Below are 27,025 nucleotides of genomic sequence, written 5' to 3' on the forward strand. Positions count from 1 at the left end.
CGATTTGTCATGCTCGTAGGTGTCTCATAGTCAAGCCAAAGGTACCCTTCCAATTCCTTATTAAACGCTCTGGATTCTCAATTGACTCCAATATAAACCCGCTCGGGGCGGTAAGAGACGCTTACAGCAGAGGCTCCAGCTGTCCATTCCACCGCAAACACATGAAAGCATCACTGATAATTCAACAATAAAATAGGTTTATGTTGTGGCCATTACATAGTGTTTTCCAAAGTGATCCAGGATCTGAAAGTGAACAGAATTAATGTACATAATGCTATGTTAGCTTTATTTTCATTTCATACATAAAACACATTTATAAATTGATTCCAACCTGCTCTCATTCCCAACGCACAACATTTGTCATAATCGTAGGTATTTTTGCGTTGGGATGAGAACGCGTTGTCAATCTCTGTCAGCAGTTCCTTTAATGGCCGCTAGACTCCCATTATAAACCTCAACCAAGCATTTTTACAGCCTTCTGGCAGCTTCTTAAGGTATCACCTTTATATGTATTTTTTTTCTTTTGTTCAGGCTGTATTAAGTCTCAAAGTGTGCAACATATGGTCTCACACATGCAATGTCAGAGACAGCCAAAATGCCAATGTCAAGGTTTTTATTTTCCGTGCCAAAGTCAGGAGATTTATTTTGGTTGTACAGTATCTTCACCAACCACATCGTTGTCTTGGCTGCTACCATGACAACATTTGCTTCTTCTTCTTCTTTCAAGAAAACTACTAAACAAAGTGACCCGATGATGGAGCTAGACAAAATTTGTTGCTATCGGTCACTTTATGGTAATGCAGTTAATTGGAAGACATGCTACTGATGTAGCGCTGACTCTTATTCCTAACTGACAGCATCATAGTCAGCTCAAATCAAGTTATTTTTCTGTAAACTGATAAATATCAATACAAATATTCAATCTGCGAGACTAAGACTTTTGAGATACCTTAAGACAAAGAATAAAATTGAAGGAGCAGTCAGATATTTTTGGAAGTCCCTACAAAGAGCCAGATCAGATGAGTTTTCTCTACATAATGGATGCAAAACTTTTAGTTTAGCTTGAAGACTGACAGCACAATTCAATTCATCCTTAAAAAACACACACTGCTGTGCAAAGGCTTTAGGCACTGACAGCACCTACGCCTAGAAGAACCGGCTCTTCAAGGTACTCAGCACGTAAATTGCTCCAAGCATTTTGGGGAACTTTCCATAATTCTTGTGCAGATTTCAGCTTTCTCTCTGTCATTTTTTGCTAACGCAACACCAGATTGAGTCTATGATGTTGACATCAGGGCTCTGTGGGGGTTGTGGCAGAGCGCCTTCTCCTTCCTGTGGTTCACAGAAGGTAGTTTATGACTCTGGCTGAATGTTTGGGGCTGATCAAATGCATTTCTGATGGTACTGATTGACTTTCAGGACTTTAAAACATTGAACATTTCAAACTTTTATCCACTCAGATACTATTATCATGATTTCCGCATTGACTCTTAACTGTGTTCAAGCATATGGAGCCCAATTTTTACAATGAAAAACACATATTACAGACTCTCAATCCCACGAACACAACTACTGCTGCCTCTGTCGAGGCTCCAGGTCTCAGAGGTTGGTTAACAAGCCTGAGATTAGTCCCATCAAATCTGATTCTCTCTCTCTTTCCTCCTGTCTACTTAACTCAGAGTAACTCGCCCAGAAAGTACAGTGATTAAATGTCTCTAATTGGTGCTTTTAAAGAGCTTTTAATGAGCTCTGTCCTCATGTTCAAGTGACACTAATAGCTACACATTCACACAATAGATGGAGATCATGCACTTCTTGAGGTTTTGCAGTTTTCTTTGTGAGAAAAACTGACAGCTTAAAAAAACAGAACTCAATTACACCTCTTAAATACATCAGTCAAGGTCGGGTATTGACTACAGACCAGAGACAGAAGCGATTCAGCCTGAAACAAGCTGCTCAGATGCAGCTTGGAAAGTTTAACTTGATTTACATGAGTGTGACAGAATGATGGACCCGATCACAAAGTTTTCACTTTAAATGGTAAATGGCCTGTATTTATATAGCGCTTTACTAGTCCCTAAGGACCCCAAAGCGCTTTACATATCCAGTCATCCACCCATTCACACACTGGTGATGGCAAGCTACAGTTGTAGCCACAGCCACCCTGGGGCGCACTGACAGAGGCGAGGCTGCCGGACACTGGCGCCACCGGGCCCTCTGACCTCCACCAGTAGGCAACGGGTGAAGTGTCTTGCCCAAGGACACAACGACCGAGACTGTCCAAGCCGGCGCTCGAACCGGCAACCTTCCGATTACAAGGCGAACTCCCAACTCTTGAGCCACGATCGTCCCCACTTCACTTTACGACATGTTTCATTTGGTTGTGGTTTCTTCCAACACTCGATATTATTATTTATTTTATAATAAATGAAGGCTACACTTCCTGGTAGTTTTCAGCATTGCAGCTGGCTGCAGCTGTGGTGAAGTTTTTCACAACATTATAATAAATATTAATAATATATAATTAGGTGGAAAAATCAATTTACATTGTAATATCAAATAGAATAAATTGAAACTGAGTTTAATTACAGAAGAAATAGACCCTTAGATGTGTGCTGTACTATAAAGCGTTATTACAATGCTAAAATAAAAGTGTAAAAAAACAGTGAGTATTTAAAGCAGCGTCTGGCTATGACTTGAACATATTCTGAGGTTATCTTTTGGTGATGGTTATATGAATATCCAGCAAAGCTGCACGATGGTGTGGTGGTTAGCACTGCTGAAGCAAGAAGTGCAAGAAGGTTAGCAGTGGCGAGGGTGTTTCTGTGTGAAGTTGGAATGTTTGAATCTTTCCATGGGTCCTCTCTGGGTAATCCGGCTTCCTCCTACACTTCACAGATGTGCAGTTAGTGGTTTAAATGTTTATTCTAAATTGCCTGTAGGTGTGAATGAGAATGCAAATGTGAGTGCAGCCCTGTAACGGACTGGCAATCTGTCCAGGCCATACCCAGCCTTTCGTCATGTGTTAGCTGGGATAAGCTCTGGCATGGATGGATGGATGGATGGATGGATGGATGGATGGATGGATGGGAAGATCATCACAGTATTATTCAAAACCAGTTAAACTTCAGGAAAAATCATTCTGACCAGTTAGAAAAGTGGCAACAGGTTCACTGAGAAGGCAACGACAATGCAACCTCCAAAGAGGGAATGGTTAAGCAGGTGAAGGCCACAGATCATTGCTCTCCTCGGTGAAATCAATTCACCTCAGTATCTCCTCAGGATCTGAGACATCCAGTCTCATCTGTGACTGTCATCCTCTAGCTGTTTGGAAATAATCCCTTTAAACTCTTGCTTAGAGGTCCTGGATGGTTGGGCTCTGCTTTGCTCACTGCTGGAAATAAATTCCTCACCTCTGGCTGTTTCCCAAACTGCTTTGAAACAGAGACAGTGTCCTAAAGAGACCCAGCGCTCATCCATCCTGTCCTTTGAACCACAGACTGGGCTCCAAATTACCTTTCAGTAGCGAGGTCATGGAAAGAAATTGTAGCTAAAAGACTTTAGAGGAGGATAACAGTGATAAGATCTTCATTCATTTTCCATCTTTTTTGTGCCTGCAGTACAAAGTCAACAGAGAGAATTTATTCTGAGCATCTTTAAAGGACAGAAAAGCAGTAAGAGGAGCTGATAAGTGGAGAAGAAAGGTTTCCAATCAGCATGCAGACTCCAGAAAATCTCCTTTACTTTTATAATTAAAATGAAACAAGTAATGGCTTGAACATTTCACTTGTTCTTAGTGCAACACTGACATTTTTTAACAAGTCCTTTGTAGGGCACAGTAGTCAGGTGGGGTTATAGTTTGGTTGCATTTTAGCTACCTGATAAAGAAACATTTTAAGAAACTACAAGATGTTGCATTAAAAATCTAATCTTAAATGCATTTTGATTTTAAAGACAAAGAAAACCTGTAAAACTATAACTCAGACAAATCACTAAACATTGTGAGGGTCCTGCTTTTAACTGCTTTGGACTTGGATATTTTGCCATATCCATCAGTTAGTTGGAGAAAAAGCCAAGATGTGCAGTTGAAAGAGCAGTGTGTTGCACCATGGGAAAAGCAGATGTTGTGGCACAACCATACAGTAGCAAGGTTTTAATTGCTTGCAGTACAATTGACTATTTTTCTTAGAGTAAATTGTCCCCATATGAGTACTTATAATAGAGTATACATTTTTTTCAGCTCTCTGGACTTTTAGGACCATGGGACTGCTTGGGGTCCAGATTAAGAGAAGCAAATATTTAAACATGTTACTGCTTCTGTGTTAAATCTGCAATCTCATAACTGCAACTTCTGAAACCCTAAACCCTAAGATCAAGTGCACCTCCCTATAAAATCTAACTACACATTGATGCAGATGCAAGCCTCACAGGTATGAATGTTGGCGGCCATATGCAAAGGCTACACTGTGGGCTCTACAAAGATTCACAGTACAAGCATAATTCAGGCATAAGAAATACACTCTGAGTTTTCAATATTTGCCAAAAGGGCCCCGGTGAGTCTCAGACAACTTTAGTGATGCAAATGTGGGTTTAAGAGAAAATGATACCTCGTTCTTTCCCCCCCCACCCCAGTACTGGTGGTGTTATTTCCCCAGCCTATACTGTTTATTTGATTCCAACACTGAAATACTCCATCCAATAATACTATACGTTTGTGATTGCACCATTCATCAAATGGATATACTTCAGACGTCCAGGCTGGGAATCATTCAGCATACATTTCTCCAGAGTTGAGCCCGATAAATTCAACATCTTTTGGACGCATTGGGATTTCATCAGAAACTTGAAATGTGTGTTTTTCTAAGCTAGACAATGTACTGCAGGGTAAAATAGGTTCACTTTCTTTTTGTTCTGTGGGGAAACTTTGTAAAGTCTGCATTCTGTAAAACAATGTCTTCTTCACTTTATTGAATATTAATGCTAAATTCTTTCAAACAGCTCTGAATGAGGCGGATGACTGGAAAAGACTCCGGCTCTCATCTTCACTGAGGCAGCAGCAGGCAGACAGCTGACTGGCCTGCAGCTCTGCACGCGTGTGTGTGTGTGTGTGTGTGAGTGTGTGTGTGTGCGATTTAATATATGTGCTCGTGGTCATGTGAGCGTTTTAGTCTAGTCCATCTGCTGTTGTGTGTCACCCCGAGGCGACGGCATGAGAGAAAGAGCCAGGGACAAAGAGGAAGAAAACGAAAGACCGAAAGAAAAGATGAAAAGATACAGAAGTGGAGGAATGTAGGTTTGTGTGTTTCGGCGCGTGTGCTGGACCTCAGGCGGTGCTGTGTCTCTGTGGATCCCAGATGGAGCCAGAACTCAACAGAGCACATTAGTCCACTTGGCGTGTTCACACACACGTTCAGACACACTCAGATATTCAGTGTAATTCTCCTGACAGTCGGATCACCTGAGCCTCTGCTCACTCTGCTGCGGCAAGATTTCTGCTCCGCTGGAACAGTCAAATAAATTCCTACGGAAGCCCGGAGAGGCCCCTTATCGCTTCTTTAGTTATCTCGACTTCACAATTGAAAAGAACGAGAGGAAAAAATAACTCCCAGGGTGGGACTGGGTTCGGGCTGAAAGTGAAAGAGCTCAAGTATCTCTGGGTTTCATTTGCAAGCAACAAGAAAGTGAAGTAAAGGAAGTGAAGAAATAGAGGAGGGGAACAAATAAAAAAGGTATAGGTGTGTAAATTTTAAACCTCGGCCGGACTAGGATTTTAAAACTTGACTTAATAATAAAATACATCATCTAAAGCCTCTCCTCACTCCTCCAGAGCATTTCTTCACAAATGAAATCTAATCAGATTTCTGCTTCTTTGCCTTTTTGTGGTAGAAGTGATGGACTGTTTGGCAGACAGGCAGGGAAGTCACACTGTACGTCAGTAACTATGAGGCCAGGAGTCAAAGTTTCAACTTTACCCAAGAAACCAGATTTTCATGCTCAACAGGCACAAAAGGTATTATGTGTTCACAAAAACAGTTGCTTCAAGGTCTTTGAACTGTAAAGTAAACACTACATTCAGACAATCCCCGTGACCAGCACTTGGAAACAGTGGGGAGGAAGAACTTCCTTTGAAATGCAAGAGATCTACAGCAGAACTAGGCCGAGGCAGCAGCACTGCTGTGACCGACTGAGTTTCCCTCTGAACCATTCTTTGGGGAACAGTAAGAAGAAGGAGAGACTCATGTAAGTTAAATATGATTTATTTGTAGCCTTTACCTGTGATTGTTTTGGGAAATACTTGATACTTGAAGTTAAAAAGTTAAAAAGATAGATACTTGACTTAGATTGATTACTTTAGTGTGTCATGCTTCTCCTTTTTGGTGATTGGAAGCCCCAATCACACCTGCATCATTATCAGTAATGATGATCAGTACTTAAGGAGGGCTTTCCTTCCATTCATTGCCAGATTGTTCCGCTTGCTTCAGGTTGGGCTCCAAAGTCTAAATGTTCGCAATAATTTCCTGGTTGTGATTCACATTCTCGCCTCCTCTCCTATGAGGCTCTTGGTGGGCTCCACTTAGTTTGCTGGAACCTTGTCTCGTGGATTAACTTCAGTTTTCACTGGGAACTCTGTAAATACCCTTCCAGCGTCACTGAAAGATTGCAAGCTGCCTGCTCCTCTTAGTGAAAAATTTCACTTGAGCTGACTTTGCTATTTAACCCTGAGATTGTAAATAAAACCTTTGAACTGTTGTGAGTCTGAATGTGCCGGGGGGTCTTTGGGTATGTTCACACTGCAGGTCTTAATACTCAATTCAGATTTTTTGATCAAATACGATTTTTTGTCTGCTCGTTCACACTACAAATAAAATGTGACAGCAAACGCGCTCTAGTGTGAACGCTCAAAGCGGCCCGCATGCGCAAAAGAAGACGTCATACACAACGCGCTCTGTTTAGACCCAGAGCAAACAATATTGTTTGACAGGTGGCCCTTAATATAAAGACTTCGGACTTCACGTTTCCCAATTTTTGCTTTAAGTTATTTTGTTATTTACATAATAATGTAAATAACCTAATAATGATCCTTATTGCTGTTTTAGAGAGAAGCGGTGCTTCAAAGGATAGTTGCAGATTTCTGTCAGAATCTGCAGATTATACAGTACAAATAAAATGTTCACGTTTCTCCAACGTTGTCTTCCCAACAGTTTCACTGACGTCTATGCTGGATGGCCAGGAAGCGTTCGCGATGTCTTATCGGGCGCGTCTCCGGAGCTGATAATTGGCGTCTGTCTTGTGTCAGTGACGTAAAAGACGGATTTAATGCGACATGACCGTTCAAACAGCAGTCGCTTTCTAAAACATCGGATATGTATCGGATTCAGTACCACATACGAAAATGACCCAGATCAGATTTGAAAATATCAGATTTGTGCCATTCACACTGTCAGACCATGATCGGATATGGGTCGCATAGGGTCAAAAAATCGGATTTGATGCGCTTTCGCCTACAGTGTGAACGTAGCCTTACACTTGGTATGTAATCATCACATAATGAAAAATTCGTGGAATGAGTATCCACTCACACAGACGCAGGGAGAACATGCAACTCCACATAGCTGAATGTGTCAGGCCAGTGGATTCAAACCCAGGACCTTGTTGATATGAAGCAATGATCTGTGCTGTCCAAAGACATTCATGGTTGGTCAACTGGTGTTTCTAAACTAGTCATAGGTGTAAATTTCAGCATCTATCTGATGACCTGTTTACAGTGTACCACTCCCCTCGTCCTATGACAGCTGAGATAGGCTCCAGCCACATCTCCACCCTGAATTGGACAAGCAGAAGTGGATAGATGGATGGGTGGAATAAAAGGTTTGTGGCTTTTCCATCCTGCTTCTTCTGAAGTTCAGCATTACAGAACAGAGACTGCACCTGACATCTGCTGAAGCAACATTAGATTTAGGCTTTTGAGATTATAACCTTCACTTGGATCCTTTGAAATATTAAAAAATTCAGAAAGTCACTAATGGATTTCTACTGTGTGTGAAGCGTTTTGCACACTCTGAATCCAGTCAGTGTTTGCAGAGATAACCCATCTGTTGTTATCATGAGAAACAACATCTGATTGGCTAAGCTTCCTAAAACTTGAATTTTGCAGCTGTTGTTGCATCTGTGTGTAACTTCAGCTGGCACTCTGCTTGAGGTCAATGTGGTAACTTAAAATTCAGACATGATGTAGCCCAGAGCTTCGCAAAGTGTGGGGCCCACCCCCTAGGGGTTTTGGGTGGGGCGCAGAGCCATTGCAGGGGGGGGCGTGGTATGAAAAGGGGCAAAAAAACCACGCTTGGACACTGCTAGTGCGGGGCGGCCACACAAACGCAAAGCAGGAGATAAAGCATACCTGAATATGTTTCCAAACCAAGTTCATTCTAAGCCAAAGACTAGAAAATATGGTGAAGCATGTCTTCCCTTTGGCTTCACCTGCACAAGTGCCAAGGTAGGTCTCCCCTGCATAATTGGTTTTCCCTGCGGCGGGAGCAGCGCTGGGCTGTTTAAATCAGGGACAAACAGTATCCCACATTCTTGATTTGTAGTTCACAAACACTTCTTGTAATGACTAACTACTCCTGACATTTTGGAGATGTTAGCTCTTTATACAGTAAAGTTACAGTGGGATCCAAATAATATCAGGCTGATCCTGCCACAATGTGTTCCCCCGGTTCAAATCACGGACTAACAGTATCCCACAGTTGTTTATGTTTTTAAACCCATTTTGCACAGAGAGACATTTTTTTCTTGTAAAACAAAGGGGGCCAAGCAAAAGAAGTTTGGGAACCACTGATGTAGCCAGACGTTTTCCCTGAGCAGGTGTAACTTGGTCCTTGCTTAGAGCTGGAGGCCATATTTGAAGTGAGTTGTATAGCTTCAGTGAAATTATGCACCAGTGAAACCACAGCCAGGTACATTTACTCAAGTCCAGTTTTATGTAGTAAAATCTTTGCACTGGAAGAAGATCTATTTATTTGATAAGTTTACTGTACAGATGATTTTTTTTTTTTTTAAATTACAAGCATGTGAAATATAAAGTATGTCTCATGTTAACGTTGGGATTTGTTGGGAACGTCATCCATTGTTGTTACTTGCCATGTTTGAAAAGTAACAATTAGCAACTTGGCCAAAAAAGTAAACATTTTCGTAATAAATACCACTCTTTTATAAAAGAAAACAAAAACTATGAAAAAGTAAGAAAGATTCCTTATATGGGAACTTTTTCTGTGTCTCAAATTCCATACTTTGGTATTTAAACTTCACATTATTGTGCATAATCTGCACTGTCAATACAGCTCCATGAAGTGCACATTAAGAATTCGGATGGTATATTTATAAAGATAAATAAGAATTCACACCCACATCTCTGACAACTGGTAAATATTTGTGAAATGCAGCAGCTAATGGCCTAAAGTGGAATTCCATACTTCGGGTATCACACTTCTGTCAGTTTGAGCAGGTAAACAGAGTGAAGGGTTATGGGCATGCAAACTATCAGACACATCTGTGTGCAGTACAGGAGTGTCAGCAGGGTGCACCATAAAAATGATGACCACAAAAAACATTAAAGATAAAAAAACTGAAATAACAACACAAACTTTTTTTTAACAACTATATTATTACTTTAGTCTTCTCCACAGCAGGAACTCAGCTAATCGGCCAACAAAAACACAAATACAAGCAAGAGAAGCACACAGACAAGTTATTCAACATCTTTGACAGTGCCCCCTGGTGACAATACACAGGTAGAACACATAGATGATGGTCTGCTCTAAGTAGGACAAACGCAAATGCAAGTCAATGGACAGTCTTTATAATTCAATAGACGGAAGTTTACAAACATTAGCATCCAAACTTAGAGAGGATTTTAAAAATTGGAAAGATGACAATCAATCCTAGAACTCAGATATATTTTGTAACGTAGCTCCAAGGAACTAACCATGGCCATTATACTGCAAAACTATATAATATTGACAAATGCAGCTGTGAGTGGACTGAAGCATCTTCTATAAGAATTGCCAGCTGGATGAATGTAAGGGTGTCAAGACTCTGTGACCTTTCTGAAGTAGCTATGCTTGAATTGTATTGGTTTTACACAGCTGGATTAAAATCTGTGCTAATGTCACCAATAATGTTACTTCTTTAGTTTCATTTGCCAGTCATTTGGCTCACCACACTTTGCAAAATACTTGGATCACCATTTTTTTTATCCTTTAAATGTACAGTTGTTTCTCCAATGATCACGTTTTCTACACCTACTTTAAAGCACAAACAGGAAACATAATTTTAGTAGTGTCTGATTTGTCCATAAAACTATGCTACCAACAGTGGACTGTATTAAAGTGATGCCATAGATTTTTGTGGAAACTTCCAGGAAATGCAAGGATGATTCCTGATATTTATCTGTGACTAAAACCATGGTCCAATCTAACCACAACCCAACAGCTCTGAGTTCCATGATGTCCATATACATTATATCCAGAATTTATCCAGCTAGTAAAGACACTGTTTGGGTTAATTATCATCCAACAGATACATTCTGTACTTTTTTAGCTGTAGATGTTGGAATATGTGAAGCAGAAGAAGAGCTGGACAGACAGACTGACATCTTAACGCTTGTCTCTAACAGGACAACTAGCCAAAATTATTCCTGCTATTACTCTGTTTTTATGGCCTGTCATCGGTCTGTGCAGAGCAGTTTTCCCTCTGTCCCTTTAAATTTGTATCTCAGCTCATCATTTCTCTCTCGCTCTCTCAGGGGAGCTTGATGCCCTGCATGACAACAGATGGAGCCCTGAGGCTTTGGGACCATGCACACACACACAGAAAGACAGAAAGATGGCAACAGTAGGACGGGGTTAGAGGCAAACTGTGGTAAAAACTGATGTCAACATCAGTATGAATGGACACATACTCCATGATTACGTGCTTATATGTAGATGAACAGGGGAACGCCCACAAAACTCATTTTTAATGGAAGACTGCATTCAGTCGCTGCTGACACACACGCATTATGTCCCTCTCTCTCTCTCTCTCTCTCACACACACAGACACACACACACACACACGCGCGCGCGCACACACACACACACACACACACACACACACACACACACACATTTACTTTCATTCACATACAGGAAATATCTGACTCAATTTAAAACAGAAAGTCAAATCAAAGAGGAATTCACACAGAGGCTTTGCTCTCTTTGCACTCGTGTATTTACCACAGCTGACACTTGAGTTTGGATCTAATATGAGTTTTCAAAACTTCAAACCAGTGAACTGGGAGGACATCTGGGGATTTCTGGACTACTGTTTGGCACAGTAACACAACAGCCCTCGGGTGACTCTTCATCCGTATGAGAGTCTGACTGTTGTTCAGGATCACAGTGACAACACGCTAACCGGCTGAAACATATTTTCTCTATCAACTTCTATCCTGCACAACTAGGCATGATGGAAAATGTGGGTTTACTGTGGACTTAAGATAAGTTTTTAAAAATTCACAGTGTCTCAAACACAGATATGAGAGAACACTTCAGAAAAGAATCACTCTCGGGTCGGCTAAAATTCCAGTGTGAACATTGCTTAAATCTGAATCCCACCCATAATGCTCCTGGCTGGTACGGCAATCATAGTCAAGCCTCGCAAATGTTCCTCTAGGTGTACAAATCACTGTTTCAGAAATACTAGTCCTTATTAAAATTCATCAGCTAGACAAGTACGCACATAGGATACAGTCTCCATTGCATGATGTGTACTAATGGGAGTACTCAAATTAAGACACACTGTATGACTTTATCCGCACCGGATAATTATTTCTGTACATGGTATTCCATCAGACAATTACTTAACTTCCAAGTTAAATTACAATTTTGCTTACAAGATCTCTGGTGCATCTTTTACTGTCATCATGCTGCAGTCACTGCTAGCCCAGGGGTCTCATGCTCCACCTATAAACTGCATCTTCCTTGGTTCTGACAGGGGAGCCTTTGTTTCACATCACTCCATATTTATCTTTCCCTTCATTAAATGTCCTCACTCTATTGTTGAATCCCTGTGAAAGCCATATGCTTTCAATATACATATATAATATACCCATGCAAGTGCCTTGAGGTGGACTGCAGTATCTGGAATTAACTTAATGCACATGCTACAATGCACATGATGCAGACTTATCTGCCTGTTTTGTTTTACATGCTACTCTTCATTACTCCTCATTACCTTCTACAGTTAGTTTCAATTACATCGTTACTGTCGTATGAAAACCTCGTTTCTGTTACATTATATAAAAGATAAGACAGATTCGGGAGGCCAATAAAACCCGTTCCTCACAACCTGACATCAAAGAGGTTCAAGCTTTTAACCTGACACTTTTGTGCAGCCAGGTCTGGACCACAGGATGTGACATCACCTTTAACTCAGCATGGGGCAGCTCGTTAATGCTGCTAATGCTGCTAATATCACTGTAAAGGTCAGGGAGGGTGGAATTAAATGTCAGGCCTAATCTGAGGCAATGAAAACAAACAGGAAGCTTTGACTGAAAGTGAATTTCTAATGTGATGGATGAATGTAGACAGCAAGAAAGTGTCTGACATATACAATATGGAGCCTCAGTGATCACATTAGCTTGTTTGGGTGAAGAGAGGAAAAAAGAAATGTACTGCTGTAACACAACTAATTGATTCTGGCAGGTCAGAAGAATAAAACACAAACAATTATAAAGACACGAGAAGAAAAGAAGAAGGAGGATGAGATGAAATTTGACTGTTCTGAGAGGATTCATTAATCTGGGCAGGAAGAAGCATAGCAAATAGCACAGCTACATAGCAAATATGGCTGCACATATATACTGCTGCAGAAAGGCTGAAGGTTTTATAGGAGGAAAGCCCAGGACGCACAGACGAAAAAGGCTCATACTGCTATAAAGTTTCAACTGACTGATTCAGTCAGCTCATGTTTCTGGTAAAGCAGAGGAAAAATACTGACTAGCATTAAAATGCCAAGCAAAAATATTCAAATGTGTTGACATGACACTTGAAACACTTTAAAGTGGCATGCTTTGATTAAAAACAAGCTTCCAAGTCAATTATGCAAAGCATGACAGCTGTCCTCACTCTAAAAAAGAGAACTTTATTTTGGTATAAGCTTAGAATTACTTTGACTTTAGGAGTTAGTTTTTTGGATTTGTTTTTAAAATGACTGGTGAGTGAAAGCACAGTACAGTGGTGAGCACTCACACATTTGGTTGTTTGCTGTATACCACACCACACCTTATGTGGGTATAGGCCTTCAACAAGTGCCACTGTCTAACCTTTATATTAGTTACTTCCTGTTTTACTTTGGTACTCATTTCTCCCTTATACTTTTTATTCCGTTTTACAGTGTGAGTGTAAAGGGTGCAGACAGGAAGACACAGACAGGATGTTGAAAAGAAGGTCAGTCAGTAACATAACAGCAAAGGAAAATCAAGCACAACATGAACCATGAATCAAACCATATTGTCAAAATAAAGATCAAAGCTTCATGTTATCCTTTAACTGAACATTTTATTTATCAAAGCACGCTGAAACATGAATCCATCTTGAAGGAAAAGCCCTCAGGAGACAGTTTGATAGTATGTTTAGTCAGATAATATCACTACAGACTAGTGATGGTGGACATATCTATATCATCTTTGCACTTAAAGTAAACTTTCTTTGCAATTTAGTGGATTGTGATTGGACTTTTTTTAATTCACACAGACATAAAGTCTTAATTTTAATATGACGGTGGACCGTTTATAGCAGCAGGGTTTGACAGCCCTCAGGCAGGTGTGTCTGAGGGTTGGAAACACAGGTAACTGAAGTGACACCATCATATCTGAGACAGCTGTGTCAGAAAGGGTATCAAGAGAAAGAAGTCAATTTCATAGCCAGACGTTTGTCTGACCAAGTGACAATATATAAAAATGAATGTACAGTTAATTCTAGGAAGCACACATATATTTAATTCCAAGTGTTTATAATGAAATTATTATGTTATCATTTATTATTTTTACCAAGACTATAGAACAATGCAGAGGCATTTGTGAGCACTACAGTGTTTCTTGGCAGTGATTAATACAATATGGTCTCTGTTACCCTTCACTCGACACATCTTTTTGGAATTAAAAAAAAAACTGAATTATGACAGAAAATCTCAAATGCAGCACAGCACCACTGGCTCCCACTACATTCTTATGAAAAAGTTAAAAATATTTTAAAGACAAACCCTGGCTCTCATTTGGAGCTCGCTTCACTTAATCCATAATGTCTGAATAAAATTTAAATCAGATTTAGAGCAATTTCCTTCTGAATGCAAATTGCAGAATTCTGCTGTGCCCACAGATAAGACATCTTATACACCACTGGAAAGCCTCCAGACCTTTTCTGAATTCTGGGCTGTATACTGAAGAGTTCTTTTATGCAAAACACACTGGACTGGAGGTCACATATTTGGCTGCCATCTCGCTGTGTGTCTCTGCTTCAATCTACCACTATCTGCATCTGGAACAAACTCATGGTTATTCAGTTTGCACTTGAGATGCAACACTTCATTTGCAACCCATGGACAATCTTTGGAGCAACATCCCTTTTCAAAACTTGCACATAATACCAAAACCTAAAATTTTCTGGACATTTCTAGCTACTAGTTCTTCTTTTCATTATTTTTGATCATTTTGTTTAATTTTACAATAAAAAACAACAACAACAACAACAACAAACAGACAAAGTGGCAGTGAGGAATCTAAAATTCAAATATATAGATTTCTTTGATTTATTGCGCATCTGAGCTGACTCTTCATCTCCTCTCAGCATTTGAAAAATGGCTTGACAACACTTTAATTTTCATCTTTTAATAACATGAGCTATCATACATATGTTTTCAGCTTTTGCCACCACCTCCACGTTTATAGTTCTTCAACTAAAGGTTCAATTTGAATTCCATTAAGTTCCTCTTATCCAGCAATTATGACCACACTAGGTGTTAAAGTGGGCTGGAACGACCTGGAATGATGTTCCAACACCTTCAATTAATGCACAATTAAATCTGATAGGCAGATTAATGCATGATACTGCCAAGCCAGTTAATTTTTCATGTGTTGAAGCCTGGCATTACCTCCAGTTGATGGCATGGTAAGAGGTGCACTAAATCATTTTAAAAGGCAAGGACAGCCCAACAAGTATTGTTTTGTAGTTTTGGATATTTTTTTCTATTTGATCTAAACATAATGTGTTGCTTTATATTTAGCAAACATCTCAAAAGCTGAGGTATACTAATTTTGTGTGACTAAATTTTTGATGAATAGGCAGGTTTAGTAGTGTTCATTGCAGACTAAACTGGTTGGTTTACAGTATTGTGGTAAGGACTGCAGTAATGCACTATGCTGGACTGGTGCAGAGCAGGCTGTGATGTTCATGGTCAGTGTTAAGCTACATTAAAGGGTAGCAGACATCAAGTGGGGGTATTTTATCTTAATTTCAGGAGCGGGACCACACCCACATCCATGCCCCATCTGCTCTTCAGTCTATATATGCCCCTTCACCAATACCTGCTTTTCATACTCCCCTCCCCCATCTTCTTTTCTTTTACATGTAAAAGTACATGGGGATCTGCCTGGCCCGGGAACTGCTGCCAGTCCCCTCCGAGGCCTTCCCCAAACCGCAGCATCAGTCCACAGTCCATCACCCATTGTACAGCTCAACTGAGGGTGTGGTCCCAGCTAGCGAATTTATCTTTAAACTGATGATGCAATTTGATTTACTCACAGAACACACAGACCTCTAAAAAATTTTACACACAGGATGCATTAAGTTTTTGTCACTATTTTGTGCATTAAAAATGCAGCTGTTTACACTGACCTGTAGTTCGTGCTCTAGTACTGAATATACAATGATATAGAAATAGTTAATTAATACTTCATTACCTCCGATACACAGCTAGAGACTGCTCTGGATTAATCGGCTCTCTGAAATGATCTGTTTGCCTCCTCAGATGTGGTCCCAACTGCCAATACAGCTTCAAATCTGGGCTCAAACCATGAAATACTCCGTCCTGCTGTCTTCTCTTTGTGAAACCAGAATCTCAGTTTTTCAGTCTCGGATTGCAAAAACGTGACGTGTGTGTATATACATTAAAAAAATCCTGAACTTTGTGTTGTTTTTTTTCTCCTAACACTTCCAGTGTGTAAAAGTCTTTATACTAAGTTTATGCTGTATAGAAATCCTGATAGGTGTACACCCCACCCCTGGCATCATTGCCCACCTCTCAATTTTAAATACACGTAGACATTGAGGGCTAGCAGGAGGGACCATGCGCTTACCTGCTGCTCTCTGGCAGGTAGCTCCAAGCCCTCCTGGGTTTTAAATGCACCTTAGAACACACATGCATCAACATTACAATGAGCGGGTGGAGGGAGGTTCGGAGTCTTCTCTCACCCCCGTTCTCTGCGACCTGCTGGAGCAGGGGGGCTAGGACTAGGAGGAGGAGTTGGCCGTCCGACTGCGGTCTGGAGTGTGGAGCCTTCCTGCTGCTGCGGAGTCGGGGCGGTCTGCCTCCCCCCACCGCAGGGAAAAGGGAAACACCACCTGGGTCTGGGTGCAGTTCCCCCCTCCAGGGGCGGGGGCACCTAGACCCGGTTTGTAGAGTACGCTTGGGGAGTGTGATCGTGTGTACAGCGTCTCTTCGTGTCTGTCTCCACGTTGGTTGAGTGTGGAGTAAGTGCATATGAGAGCATGAGGGTGGGAATGGATGTTTGTGTCTGTGTGTGCCTGTATGTCTGTGTCTATATGTCAGGTTGGGTGTCAGGCGCCACCTCTCTGGGGACATCTCAGGCCCTCCAAGGTTTGGAGGCCTATCTCCCCCTACCACCACTTCCCCTGCCAGTGGCGGACCCCCTCAGACATCGGTGCGTTGGTGGTTCTTTGTGTCCGGGGATGGGCGTCCAGGTACACACCGGCTCACTCCTTGGCGGCCGCTTATCGGGGCCTGGAGCCTGGGGCTCGCTCGGGCCACTTCGGAGGTGGGGTGCCCCCGGCCTCTCGGCCTGGGGCTCGGTCACTCAGGCGCAGCTGGCTGCCGGCGGAGCTCACGGGCGCGTCACTGCAACTCCCCCTGGCTTCTGCTCCGCGGCTGCTGAGTGAGCCCTCATCTGGGACTCTCCTCAGCTCTTTCCGGGACAGTGGCGCAGCTGCCCCTCTGTTGGTCTTCCTTGGTCTCTTGTGTTCTGGGGGCCTCTGGATGTCTGGAGTTTTGATCTCCTCCACACCTGCTTCACGCCCCGGAGGACGGGGCTGTGGCCCCCCCACACCCTCTAGCAGATTATTACATGAAGGAACCTTTTAAAAAAACAAAAAACAAGCGCGTCCATGCTCACAGGTGTACACACGGGTGATCACACCCACAAACTACACCCTTTTTGGCTCCTACCTCAAAGCACACTGTGTTCTGTTGATCTTATGTGCTGCACAATAATGTTTAACATTTAGTATTTACTGTCATATTCCCATATATCATTGTGATGTTGTTTATTCTATTACTCTTGTTCTCTTCTGCTTGCTTTCTTTTTTCTTTCTCAGCAGGTGATCCAGGTGATTGATATATGCATTTTTTTTTCTCTGCCCGTTCTGTTGGTTTTTGTCTTTTGCCCTTCTCCCCCGTCCCTCTTCTCAGCTGTTTCTCTTTCCCTCTTTCTTTCTCCCCTTCTTTCCCCCAGTCAAGTCTGTCCCGTATTCAGTAAGTGAAAATAAAATAAACAATAAAAGGTGAATCAAATGGACCATTACGGCAAGGCTGGGATGGTCAGTTTGGTAAAGTAAATCCGTTGGGCATCTTTCTTTGCCTTTAGACAACAATTCTGATGGCAAAAGAGCCAAACGGGACAGGCCAAAAAAAAAAAAAAAAGAAAAAAAAAAAAAAGAAATCCTGATAGCTTCTGTAATGTCTGGTTATATCTTTTTATATTCGACTAGCTAACAAACACATGGCAACTAATCAGAGCTACTCTCAATGTTAGGATGCCACTTCAACCCCTGAGTAATTTATACAGAAAAACTACAAAACGTTGACTTTTAAGTGACTCAAAAAAACTACAACAAGAAGACTGTTACCACTTCACCTTCTTCCAACTTTAGCTTTATCTTCAGTTCCATTATGTGCTGATTTCATTGAAGTCATTAAGTCATCTTACCACCTCATTCAAAACTTCTTTCAAACTTGTTTCAACTTCAGGTTCAGCTTCAGTTACATTATTCCACTCATTTAGCTGTTAGCAATCTAAACACGGAGGACAAAACAGTGTTAATCAATTCAAAAAAAATAATAAAAATAATTGTCATGCAAGCTGATAGAAGTCCTTTCACTGCCACTTACAGCTTGCATTTTAAACACTGTAGTTTAGTTTCATGTCTGAGCTGCAGTGCATCAAGGTCAGCTGTCACTGCCATACAAATCCATTCAGAAGCTTCAAAGAATTAACTACAGGGCATTTAAACTATTTTATGTCTGTAGTGAGGCAATCACATTTTTTACACTTTTACTGTAATTCAACCAGTTATATAACAGAGTCTAAAAATATAAAGGATGAAGGGACAAAGTTGGCATTGAACTTCAGTACTTTGAAATCTTACTCTGATGCGTGTAAAGACAAACCCTTTTCTCCTTTAATAAAAATACCCTCTGACTGTGCTTAATGTCTACAACTGCCATGAACTGGCTGAGGTTCAATTCCCAGACCTATTCTCTTTGTAGCCCCCAACACACAAAAGGAAAAGGAGGACAGTGTGCTTTCTTTGCCCCATATGAGTAAAAATTGATGAGCCTAACAGTAATTGTACAAAGGACAAAGAGTTGGCTGACTTCCCTAAAACGAGACACCCAGGAAGTGGAAGCTGTTTTTCCTTTCCTAATTTGGATCGGCAGAGGGATGGTAAGTACACAGTGTGGTTTTTATTTAATGAAAGCTGACAGGAAATCAGACTTCAGGAGAACAAAGTATTTCGTCCCAACTTTACTTCATCTCCACACAGTCAGAGAGCTGCGGTGCACACTGAGCAGATCCTGGCAAGACAATGAAGGAGACGAGCCCACATAACGTCAGAGGAAGGACAGCACGTCAGCAGCCTTACCTAGTTTAGGCAGAGAGTACTGGACTTTGAAGTAGTCCTGATAAAATCCGAGGAGCCTCTTAGTAATGTGAAGGGCGTAGTCCCCTGCTCCGCTCAAAATGGCATCTGGCCGAGCATAGAGACGGATCTGAAGACAAATACAGAGGAAGAAATGGAATTAAGCTGATTTTAATTGAGATGGATCTAAAAACAGATACAGAGAAAGGAAATTGGAATTAGTGTATGCTCAGCTCTACAGAGAACAAAATGAAATTAAGCCACTTTTTTTCAAATCTATACAGAAAAGGAAATTAAATTTGACAGATACAAACAGGAGAACGCTGCGTGTATATTAAACTCTTCAGGGGAAATAATACAATCAGAGAGAGTTTAAGTTTATATCTGCAGAAAGGAAAAATTATATTTGAGAGATGTTTTCTTCGAAATTTGCGAAAAAACAAATGGAATCAGGTCCGTGTTAGGTGGGTCACATCTACAGACAAAATAAGTGAATCAGGTCGACTTCATATTCTGCTCTCCAGACAGAACAATGGAGTCTGGTTGATTTGGTTCAAATATAAAACAAGAAAAAAATTGATTTACAGCTGTGAGCAAGAATATCGACTGTAGATGGAAGCAAAAAAAAATACAAGAATGTTAAATGTTCTGCTTCAGGTGGATTCCAGTATTTCACACAGTCTAATGATCAGTGTGGGCTCATTATTGGACAGGGGTTGGAGCAGCTGCATCATTTATTTATAAAGGACAGTTCACCCTAAATCAAATTTACATATTTTTCTATGGACATGTAGCAATATTTATTCATTCAGACTGTTTACTCAAGCCCCCCGCATTTCTTTATATTTTGTGTCCAGGGAGCCAGACATTTTGCAACTTTTAAAGTGCTCCTGAGTAAGAGTTCTGCAGGCTTTTTGGTCTTTTTTTCCCGACATTTTTATAGGAAAGCAGGCATTAAAAAAGGAATGAACCAGTGTTGTGTCTGCACTTAACAGAAAATTGATTAAAGATTGAATTTTAAGTTGCATATGTAGTTTGTTATTAATAGCCTGTCACATAAACAAAAACATAAAAAAATATCCCCATTTCTTTAGCTGAATTGATGACAAATGCCAAAGATTACACAGTTTGAGTGGAGTAAAATAGTAATTTTATACCAGCAAAGTAATCCTCACTGGGAAGCCTGAATGGGCTATTAGCCAAAAAATCCCTATCCTTCGGTGCAAAATAGGGAAAACTGGACAAGTGGAGAACAAAAGTAACAACCCCCTTTGCTAGGAAAAATTCAGCAAAGACCTGACATGGGACCCCAGAGTGGCATCTGGACTTGAACCATGGCCACACTGGAACTGAACTTAAGATGAAGGTCAGCAGGTCTTAGCTGGTGGTCAAAACTAATAGAATTATAAATGCAGTGGTCAGGCTGCTGACCTCTGAACCACTGCAGGATGACATGCTGACAAAGTGTGTGCGAGAGACACTCCAACTCATCACTGTTGCTGGGATTAAAATGATCATCTGCTCTTTCGAAAGTGAATCTATTGTTTGGTGAAGATGGCAATTTGTACTTGAGAAGAGGTTCTTTTTTTGTGCCTCACAGCTCCTGACAAGCTGTGGGTAAAAGCAAAATCACAGCTCTTTCCCTGTAGAGCTGTGACAGCAGCTTCACTTCTGTCTTTTTTTTACCCCCTTTAACATTGCACACCTTCACCAAAACACAGTGTAACATATTGACTGACTTCTAATGAAATCCATTTTAATTCATGCAGTATGGACTCGAACACTTGTATGCTCATCTGTACACAAATCCAAAGTGGGCCATGGGGCATTACGAGATCTAGGTTGAAGTGCTGAGTTTCTCAGTGCTTTGGCTTCACTCATTTAAGTATTACTTGCCCTTATACATCAATCAGCATAACATTATGACCAACTGGCTATTATTGTTGGTCTCCCGTTTGCTGCCAAAACAGCTCTGACCAATTGAGGCATGGACTCCACTAGATTGCTGAAGATGTGCAGTGGTATCTGCACCAATATGTTAGCAACAGATCCTTTAAGACCTATGAGTTGCAAGATGGGGCCTCCATAAATCAGACGTGTTGGTCCAGCTCATCCCAAATGCTAGACTGGACTGAGACGAAGTTGGAGTTGGAGGCTCATGATTGTGCTCCTCGAACCATTGCTGAACCATTTTTGCTTTGTGGCAGGGCGCATTATCCCTGTTCTATCAAAGGGTGTACATGGTCTTCAACAGTGCTTAGGTAGGTAGTACATGTTAAAGTAACATCCACATGGATGGCACAACTCAAGTTTTCATAGCAGAAGACTGCCCAAAGAATCACATTGCCTCTGCCAGCTTGCCTTCTCTTCTGATGCTGTTGTATCAGAACAAGCATTACATTTTTCAACAGTTTGAGCTACAGCAGGTCATCTGTTGGGTCAAACCACACAGGCCAGTCTTCACTCCCCCACATGCATCAGTGAGCCTTGGCTACTATGACTCTGTTGCTGGTTCACCACTGTTCCTTCCTTGGACTGCTTGGCAGATGCTGACCCTTGCAGACTGGGAACACTCCACAAGAGCTGCACACTTGCTCAAATCCTTACATTTGCCTACATTTACTGCATTTAACACTTCTTCTAACATAAAATGCTTATTTGCTCTCTAATATATCCCACCCAGGAACATGATGAAGAGAGGATCTGTGTTAACCTGCCAGTGGTCATTGAAATGTTATGTCTGTTTAAATTCAAGTTTAATGTCAAAGTTAATGCCAGCAGTTTGACATGATCCTAAATTTTAAGGTTAACTATAGATAAAAAGTCTGGCTTTATCCTGAAGAAAAAATATATTTGAATCCAAATTTTACTGCAATTGATTCAAAAGTTCTTGATTACTTTTAAACTACAACTATATCCAAGCCACAACTGTGAACCTTGTGGTGGTGTCACCAGAAAAGTTGGTGTGCAATCCTCCCATCAGTACAGTATCTTAAATGTTTAGCTTTTTAAAAAGACTAGGCTAAATGTCATAATCAAATCATCTGACAGACCATCCTACAGGCTACAAGCCTCCGTGAAGCCAACCAGAAGAAGGACAGGGGTTTCAAATAATGCTGCATTGTGGTTTTTAGTATTTCAGCCACCATCAAACAGAAGTTCAGGTGCACTGAAGTTAAGTGTAATTATTTACACACATTACCAATCACACTGACCAACACATTAGGAGTCTGTGTCCGACTGTGAAGGAAAAATAAAAACAGATTTTGCTCTTTTTTTAATCTGACTTTGATGCCAACTTAGTGTTTGTTAGTGTGCTGTCAGTCTGCTGCCCTCTTGTGATTCTGAAGCTCAGTCAAAAATGTTTCACTTCAATGACTCCCAATGGACTCTTTAAACTAAAGTGATTCTTTCAAGCTCACAGACAGACAGACAGACATCTGCTCCATCTGAGTCAATTTTCATTAAAAAAAAAAAGCAATTTGGCAGGCCTGCAAAAGAAAATTAGCTTCTGCTGCCGCTTTATTCAGGCATCCGGTGTTTGAGGTCAGCTGGTCTAATCTCCTGATGCAGCTTTCATACGGAAAAAGCCAAGCTCTGTTTGCAGCAGCCACCATCACTTTATTACACAAAACACTGAATTATGAGGCTCAGTCTCATCGGTGGTGAGTCTAAAGTCTGTTTTTGTCTGTGACAGGTGCAGGTGGAGAAATCTCTGTGTGCAAGAGAAAAGGCTGAAAATGTGTGGTCCCTTGGGCGACACTGCATTAAAAACAGAGATGATTCTGTCATGGAAATCGATGCATGGGTTCAGGAGCACTTCCAGAAATCACTGTCTGTCAACACAACTCATCGTCCCATGCACTGACGCAGGTAAAAGCTCCATCATGCAAAGAAGATTCTGTCTCTTTAAGGTTCCTTTCCCTCCGAATGAACCCTCTGATCGAATTGAACCGTCTAGGCAATAAAATACATGGCCGTTTAATTTAATTTTTTCAATCATTCTTTGCTTAAAACTCCTTAAACTCTACATGTTCATTTCTGACTCACAGACCATTCTTGACAAAGTTAGCAACAAGCATGTAGGGCATATTCAAACAGCCTACAGCCCACAAAGCCAACAAAGCCACGCAGTGCCCTTTTTCTCATATTCAAAACCAAACAGAGATCTGAAGCAGACAGCACTTTCCACTGCAGGAAATGAACCTTTGTTCTGCTTTTGGTGTACTATACTAATTTCCGATTTGATAAATGCAACATCAAATTGCACTGTGTCTGAAAGAAAGAGGACAAAGTCAGGACTGGGCTTCAAACCAACCAACAACCAACTTTATGACTTCCACAGAGATAAAGCTACTTCTCTGCCAGCAGACTTCAGATCAGTTATGTTTGTCGAGTTCTGCAGTTACCTTGTGAACTTTACTGATGGTATCACGTCTTGGTATCACTTGGTATCACTGAATAATCACATTCTCTACAAATACTTGATGGATTTGTTGATCGAGAATTAACAACTACTGTAACTTATGGATTAACCTTCAGCACAGACTGTAATGTTGACATGGGACTTCAGTACCTTCAACTCGTCTCTTACGGTCTGCGATTACAAAGAAGCATGGTGGTAAGATATTTTAGCCTTTTTATTTATGTAACTTAGATATATAAGTTATATGAATAACTTTGATCGTGGCTCAAAGAGTTGGCAGTTCGTCTTGCAACCGGAAGGTTGCCGGTTCGAGCCCCGGCTCGGACATTCTCGGTCGCTGTGTCCTTGGGCAAGACACTTCACCTACCACCTACTGGTGTTGGCCAGAGGGGCCGATGGCGTGATATGGCAGCCTCACTTCTGTCAGTCTGCCCGTCTGCAGCTGTGGCTACAACTGTAGCTTGCCTTGAATGTGAGAGTGAATGAATAGTGGAATTGTACAGTGCTTTGAGGGCCCCAAAAAGCGCTATATAAAATGCAATCCATTAATATTATTATTTTCTTGATTTCCATCCTCATGTCAAAAACACATGGAAAGACTTCAAAGAATTATAAAATGTTAATTTTTGAGAGAAAAAAAACATCCATAGATCGACAGTTCTACAAAAAAAGAAGCCACACTCATAAAATCCATATGTCATTGTAGATAATCCTCACGTCTCCATAATGAGACTGTGATGATGCCTTCGGGAGAGTGCTATAAATCTCCAGCTTGTAAAGCAAAGAGAGAAAAGCTGGGCGTCACTCCTAAGAGAAACAAACTGTTAAATAATGTCTTTAAGATGGTGGGAGGTGCTCTGACCTCAGACAGTTCAAGTAAGTAAAATGTTATTCTTCTTAACGTGTAAAGCTTTATGAGCTGATGAAGCCACAGAGGGAGCACGGTGGGTAGAGTTTAATGTGTTTCATGGAGCTTAGCGGTGAAACACTGACACAATCACACGTCTGTGGTGTTGCTGTTTCTGGTTTTAGGATTTTTCAGGTGGACAGATGTGATAATTTGATCATAACATGTGTGGAATTAATTAGTTTTGAGTTAAAAGTGGTGACAAGTAACATTTCTGTGGCCTGAATACTAAACTGTATTAACTACATTAACTCACTTGGAGCTTTTGCTTAGAGGCGTTTTATTTCTCACAGTTTTCTGACTTCGACCATAAGAAGCTGACTGAAACTGCAGAAACCTGCCAGAGAGACACGAAAAGATTGAAACGTGCCCTTAAAACAAGCTGCCAGCTCTCCTCTCTGTGTTTTTGTGATGGATGGAGCAGTTAATCAGACTGATCCTCCAGACTAATTATACACAAACAATGTCAGCTGACAGATAGGGGTTACCATAGCGACAGGCAGCAGTGATCTCACTGATCAATACACGTGAATCAGCATGTGTGAATGAAAATAAAGGACAAATTAAATGCGTGTGTGTGTGCTGAATGGTTTCACTGTCAGGGAGAAACTAGCTCACTGTCAGATGAAGGACAATAGAGACTGGCTATCAAATACAGCACACACACACACACACACACACAGCAGCAGAAGTAGCGGCAGGTAGATGTACACACAAGTTAAAATACACGTGTTATTTTCCCCATGAAGACACACAAACTCACTATGATGTAATACTGCTGTATCACTGCTGGCTTATCACACACACACACACACACACACACACACACACACACACACACACACACACACACACACACACACACACACACACACACACACACACACACACACTGTCCCAGTACCTCTGCTGTCTCTCCTCTCTGAGCTTCACTTCCACTCTAATAAATTCTGCTTTCAGAAAGCTGTGAAAACACGTTGAAACCTGTTCAGTGGTAACGCTGCAGATCTGCTGCTACGTGGTGTCACAGTGTTTGTGTCGCACACGAGCTGCTGTAGACCTGCACAAATACCAACAAAGGCCGGTAAAAAAAAAGTACTAAGCTGCCTTCTACTGAAACTACAAGAAAATTTTCCAGGCAAAGTCATACACACAGCTGCAAATATTTTTTCACATTTTCGGTTGTCGCGTTGGCCTAAAATTAATAATCAACATCTACTTGATGAACATTAGTTCATTCCGAGCAGGAACATCCAAGATTCAAAAATGAAGCCAATGCAGATGTGCCATAAACTGCAGTTCCTCCAATTGCCACTGGAGGCTGCTCCAAAAGTGAGTCAGGTGGCTACTTTAGATTTAGAGAATGAGGATAGTTGTAACACTCTCACTTCCTCACACTGCCAAACTGTGTGAGGAAAATCAAGTGGGCTGATCAATCCAAATATCGACAACATCGACACCAATGCTGGTATTGGTACTGGACTGATACCAGGACAATAGGACCGATAATTTGTTTCTATCCTCCTAGTTCAGCTTGTAGCCCACTGAAAATATTTTGATCAGTACTGATGGATTCAGAACTATGTTACCTTTATTTTTCATAGAGTAGTGCCTTAGGTAAAATGTAAGACATATTATCTTAGCTAATTTCAAACGACCATGCTGCTGCAGCTATGCAAATTATAGCTGACGGGGTGCAGATGGTTGTAACACCTTTTAAAAAGTGCTGAAACTATCCCCATGATGGCAGCTAAATACATTTTCCCTGTCCTACTCTCTTTTTTTCCAGTGTGCCGAGGCAGTGGGTAAAAAAAACATTACCACTGTGAGGGCTAAATAAACCAAATGATACTGAGCTTCTTTTAGCCTGAGGTGATTAAAAAAGACAGAGGTGAGGAAGACACTGACGTGTTGGTCAGGGCACAATAATAATAATAATTAAAATGTACATTTTGTGGAAGGAGATTAAATTCCCTGTGATTGACATGCGTTTATTAATTCAGGGATGTTGTTGAACAGGTTAAAGAGACTGCTACTTGTGGAGGATATCTTAAAATTCTAGCTCAGAAATATTTTGTTATATATTAGTTGTAAATGCTGAAACAACAACATCCTTGGTCTCACCAGGTTCATCAGCACAGCTGGAGCCATTTGCTGCCATCAGTGTTTCACTTCTCTTAACCAAACTGAACTCATGTCCATGTTTATGGTGTTTGAACCTTTTGGAAGATTTTAATGAAATTATCTTATTGCAGTTAATTGTACTCACAGTCTCTCTAAAAAGTCTGTTCCCATAGTGCTAAGTGAACATCGAGTATTTAATTTGCATGTTATTTAGCACAAATTAGCAGATATGTGCGTCTGTGTGATCTGCTTAGAATTTATGAATGCAGCTTGCTAAACAACTGTTAACTAAACATGCCACTTTCCCATGTAAAAATGCTGACTCCAGTGCCAATACATCACAGTGACGATATCCATGCTCAGTTTTATTAGCCA

General features: G+C 41.0%; 1 protein-coding gene across 2 annotated transcripts in view; it reads right to left on the minus strand.

The window, feature by feature from the left end:
- LOC101477232 (thyrotropin-releasing hormone-degrading ectoenzyme) overlaps window positions 1–27,025 on the minus strand; it is a 272,984-nt gene that overhangs the window by 153,439 nt on the left and 92,520 nt on the right. For both annotated transcript variants that reach the window (XM_004566481.3, XM_076876236.1), the window contains exon 4: window positions 19,197–19,323. In XM_004566481.3, coding sequence (XP_004566538.1) covers window positions 19,197–19,323 — 127 coding nt within the window. The remainder of the gene's footprint in view (window positions 1–19,196; window positions 19,324–27,025) is intronic.

This window comes from Maylandia zebra, linkage group LG17, assembly GCF_041146795.1.
Source record: "Maylandia zebra isolate NMK-2024a linkage group LG17, Mzebra_GT3a, whole genome shotgun sequence".
NCBI lineage: Eukaryota > Metazoa > Chordata > Actinopteri > Cichliformes > Cichlidae > Maylandia > Maylandia zebra.